Source organism: Scylla paramamosain, unplaced genomic scaffold (genome assembly GCF_035594125.1).
Source record: "Scylla paramamosain isolate STU-SP2022 unplaced genomic scaffold, ASM3559412v1 Contig5, whole genome shotgun sequence".
NCBI lineage: Eukaryota > Metazoa > Arthropoda > Malacostraca > Decapoda > Portunidae > Scylla > Scylla paramamosain.
The window spans coordinates 165,001-170,000 of record NW_026973670.1 but is presented as its reverse complement, the minus strand read 5'-3'; the positions used below and the strand labels follow the sequence as shown (position 1 = coordinate 170,000).

General features: G+C 39.3%; 1 protein-coding gene across 7 annotated transcripts in view; it reads right to left on the bottom strand.

The window, feature by feature from the left end:
• Positions 1–5,000, bottom strand: part of LOC135096651 (uncharacterized) — a 23,615-nt gene that overhangs the window by 8,819 nt on the left and 9,796 nt on the right. For 2 of the 7 annotated variants that reach the window (XM_063998342.1, XM_063998344.1), the window contains exons 2-3: positions 367–485; positions 1–269 (exon numbers count right to left, since the gene is read on the bottom strand). The exon at positions 1–269 is cut by the window's left edge and continues 98 nt beyond it. The exons of 1 other annotated variant lie outside the window; for it this stretch is intronic. Coding sequence is in view for 3 of the 6 variants with exons in the window: in XM_063998347.1 (XP_063854417.1) it covers positions 367–459 (93 nt within the window). In the remaining 3 variants the exon portion in view is untranslated. Of the gene's footprint in view, positions 270–366; positions 486–4,172; positions 4,287–5,000 lie in introns of those variants that run through there. 4 more of the 7 variants (XM_063998346.1, XM_063998348.1, XM_063998343.1 and 1 more) reach the window with 3 other exon arrangements.

Below are 5,000 nucleotides of genomic sequence, written 5' to 3'. Positions count from 1 at the left end.
TCCCTTCCTTCTGCGTGGACGTAGCTCTTCAGAGGGGCTCTGCTCACTCGCCCGTCTCTCTTAACCTCATTCGCCATTGAGAATGAGTATCCTCAGGCTCTGGACTTACAAAGACACCACCTTCTTCTGAATTCTCAGAGTCACTGGTGCCATGCTTTCTTGAAACAACTCCTGGTATCTCAAAGGACCTTAAGGTAGGTCCTTCTAGCTTAGCCTCAGCTTGTGTCAGGAAACTCCACCGTCCTACAGATCTGCAGCAGCCTTTACACCTGAAAGATAAGCACAGAATATATAACATACAGCTTTTCAATATGGTAATTTGGCATATTTTGTTTATTTACTGGCCATCATCAAAACATTACTCACCGGAGAAAAGCTCCTGGGCCTCTTGACCACCCACTCAATGTAAGAAGTACACCTGTTATTTTGACAACAGACATGTCCTCTGTGGATTGTCATTTTCCCAAGAGCTTATCATCAACACCCTACAAGAGAAAAAAAAGATGCCAAATGAATAACAATGAATACTATGTCAATTTCAAGATTCAAATCTCCATATTTGCTTGACTAATTCACTTCTATCTTTTCTTTCCACAACTTACTCTCATGTCCATGCTCTTCAATCTTCCAAATTCTCCAAAATTTATCTACAATTACAAAGTCACTCTGGAATCAAATTGATATGTGCTGTATACCTTTCACCAAAACTCCTCTGACTATAAAAATATTCATTGACTACTTAACTTCCAAAGTGCAGCACATTCTGACTCTTTTCCCTTTGGCAAAGATCTCCATATTCTTGGAGAGTTCACTGTTCATCACCAGCATTGGCTTTCCTCTCCCTTCACAGACCATCCTGGTGAACTAGCCTTTGCTATCCTCCACAACCTAGAGTAACTGGTGCAACACCCTACTCATATTCTTGACTGCCTTGAAGATATGCCTAACAGTCTTGATCTTTTCCTCATCTCTAATACTTCTGCTTATGCACTTATCCCATCTTCTCCATTGGGCTCCTCTGATCACAACAAGCGTGTACTGCTTGCATGTCAGGATAAACATCTCACACTTTAATCATCTCACTCAACAATGAAGGAGAAGCAGGTCTCTCTCTCTCTCTCTCTCTCTCTCTCTCTCTCTCTTCATATTCCTATAAAATGTGTTGATTTAATACAATAACTTGTCATTCCATTACCAGAACAGCACTCCAAGATTAAAAGATTTTTTGTTAAGTAGATGTTAGAAGCTGGTGCCCTTCATTTAGGTCAGTGGTTCTTAACCAGGGGTGCTCGCAACCCTAGGGGGTGCAAGGCCAGTTCCTAAGGAGTTCAAGGATGGATAATTAAAGCAAAAATATAGTTTTATATACACAATATTTTTTTCAGCAAAAAATAATAATAATAATAATAATTTTGTTTGGTACACCAGTGTTCTGTAAGCTTTGTGAATGAACATTAAAAAAGGAAAAAGTGGTTTTGTTATTAATACAGACCACATCAACTTTGTATTTTAGGTTTTTTTTTTAATTTCAGCAATTCAGGGGGTGCAAGAAGTGAAAGGGATGCATACATTGATTACTATTAAATCTCCTCTTTCACTCTTCTTTGTTCCAATGTTGGCAGCTTCATTTCCTCAAACATTTCTTCATATGTTAATTCTTTCAGTTCAGTTCACACACACACACACATCAGGGTCTCTCTCTCTCTCTCTCTCTCTCTCTCTCTCTCTCAATAACCAGAGAGAGAGAGAGAGAGAGAGAGAGAGAGAGAGAGAGAGAGAGAGAGAGAGAGAGAGAGAGAGAGAGAGAGAGAGAGAGAGAGAGAGAGAGAGTGAGTGGGAGTGCTTATGCAGGCACACACACACACACACACACACACACACACACACACACACACACACACACACACACACACACACACACACACACACACACACACACACACACACACACACACACGTATTTAATTGAAAAAACTTATGCTAATATTTTTTTTCGTTTTTATATCAAGAGATGAAATTGAAAAGTAAAAATAATAAATAAACAAATAAATGATAAAAGTTTGGAAAAAATCATTGAAATATCATGAGAGAGAGAGAGAGAGAGAGAGAGAGAGAGAGAGAGAGAGAGAGAGAGAGAGAGAGAGAGAGAGAGAGAGAGAGAGAGAGAGAGAGAGTTATATATAGGTATTATTAATAAGACTGGAGTTCATTCATCATGCACCTCTCTCTCTCTCTCTCTCTCTCTCTCTCTCTCTCTCTCTCTCTCTCTAAACAGGTAATTATCTAGAGTATTATTATCATTATTATTATTACTTATACCAGTGTTATCATTAATTATTACTATTATTAATGTTTTTGTCTAAGTTGCTCAAAGTGAACTAATAACACTATCACTTAAATCAATGAATGGAATACACTCAGTAATCAGGCTGTTAGTGGCGAGTCATTGGAGCTTTTAAAAGATTATTATTATTATTATTATTATTATTATTATTATTGTTTTTAATGTAGGAGGGACACCAGCCAGGGGCAACAAATATATTATGAGTGACAAGTGGATTTCAGTAAGTGTGTGTCATACAAGGGCTGCCACCTACTGGTCTCACTGACACTGTGAACACTACACTGGATGAAGAGGGAGGCTGCTGGGAGGGAGAGAGAGAGAGAGAGAGAGAGAGAGAGAGAGAGAGAGAGAGAGAGAGAGAGAGAGAGAGAGAGAGAGAGAGAGAGAGAGAGAGAGAGAATTTCCGTCTCAAAGAGGTGTTCTCTCTCTCTCTCTCTCTCTCTCTCTCTCTCTCTCTCTCTCTCTCTCTCTCTCTCTCAATGATCCTGGAACACGTCAACAAAAATGTAATTATTTCCACATAATTATTCCTCATACAAGCGTGAACTACATAAATATATGACTAAAACACACACACACACACACACACACACACTTTTTATTAAATTGATGCTTCCTACCTGATCTGCAAGTCTCTATCATTGGTCACCATTTAGCCTTGTCCCTTCCCTTCCCTTCCCTCACCGCGATGTGAACCAGCACAGGACTTTCACTCTCACTCTTAACACACCTCCACAATTAAACCACTTGTCTCTCAACACGCAAAACTTGGCTGTTTTTTTTTTCCTTTGTCCCGAGAAGCTAAGATTAGACACACATTCTAAACACACACACACACACACACACACACACACACACACACACACACACACACACACACAGTTGAAAATCGTGGTGGTTAAAATTTACCAGCGAGTTTCGTTTAACACTGAAATATTACAAGCAAGCATTTTTTTTCTTTTTTTTTTTTTACAAGGGAAGGAACAAAAACCATTCTCTCTCTCTCTCTCTCTCTCCCTTTTTTCCTGAAAGAATAATAATTAAGACAATGAAGAGGGAGAGAGAAAGGGAGAGTGAGGAGAGGAAGGAAGAGAGAGGAAAGGAAGAATGAAGGAAAGTGAGGGGTTTCTGAGATAATTATCTTCCTCCTCCTCCTCCTCCTCCTCCTCCTCCTCCTCCTCCCTTGTGCTACTCACAAATAACTGATTTCCCATTATTTTGTTCTCATTGAAGTTGTTGTTGTTGTTGTTGTTGTTTTGGTGGTGGTGGTAGCAGAAGAAGCAATAGTTGTATTATTATTATTATTATTATTATTATTATTATTAGTAGTAGTAGTAGTAGTAGTAGTAGTAGTGTGTGTGTGTGATTGACTGATTGTTTATTAAATGCTCAAATTTTATATAATTAATTACTATTCACGCTGAAATTCACAAGGTATGGACAGGTGTGTGTGTGTGTGTGTGTGTGTGTGTGTGTGTGTGTGTGTGTGTGTGTGTGTGTGAGTTCAAAATACACACACACACACACACACACACACACACACACACACACACACACACACACACACACACACACACACACACACACACACACACCTGGACACACGCAAACACCAGCACACTAAATAAACACCAAGTTACAAACACGAAAAAAAAAAAAAACACAGGACAAGACGTGTACTGTAAACAAAACACCAGCACCTCAGTTTTTCTCTTATTTCCCGGGCCCCAGCCGCCCCCCACGCGACCCCCGGGTATTCATGGCGCCCCCGCTCTCCCTGGGTACTGAGAAATGCCTCCAATAACAAGGAAAAGCGTCATAATCTCACCATTTGTAAAGTCTCCAAACACCGGCGTCTGGCTGCGAGTCCAAGTGTTCGGGTGAATATGGCGCTGGCTTCGTCTTTAGTATTATTAATGTTTTTCGTATTTCCTGCTTGTCTATGTGTGTATCTTTATTTTGTTGGGTTTTTTTGGCTGTCCATAATTACTGGGAAATTCCGCTAATAAGGAAAGAAAAGTAATAATCTCACAATTTGTAAATTCTCAAATCCTAGTGTTCGGGTGAGTGGCGCTGGCTTCGTATTTATTTTTATTATTGTTTATCGTATTTTCTCCTTGTCTATGTCTCATTTTATTTTATTGGGTTTACTTATTTATTTATTTATTGTATTTAGATTTAGTTTGGGTATGTTATTTGTGTTTTGTGTATTTTTTTTTTCAAGATATGGTTATAACAGGCTTACAACACACTGGTTTCTTTGATTATGAATATTGAACTGGTTTTATAATGATATTCCAATATTCTTAAGCTTTTTTGAGTCAACACATTTGTTTTTTAGTGAACGAAGTACAGCATGACAAAAATAACACCAGCTCTTTGTATTAAAGCCGAAATTTTAAGTGTTCGATATTGTGTTGCATTGCAGGAAATTACCTGCCAACATTTCATCAAGGCAGAGAGAGAGAGAGAGAGAGAGAGAGAGAGAGAGAGAGAGAGAGAGAGAGAGAGAGAGAGAGAGAGAGAGAGAGAGAGAGAGAGAGAGAGAGAGAGAGAGAGCAGCAGCAGCAGCAGCAGCAGCAGCAGCAGCACCAGCAGCAGCAGCAGCAGCAGTAGTAGTAGTAGTAGTAGTAGCAGTAGTAGTAGTAGTAGTAAG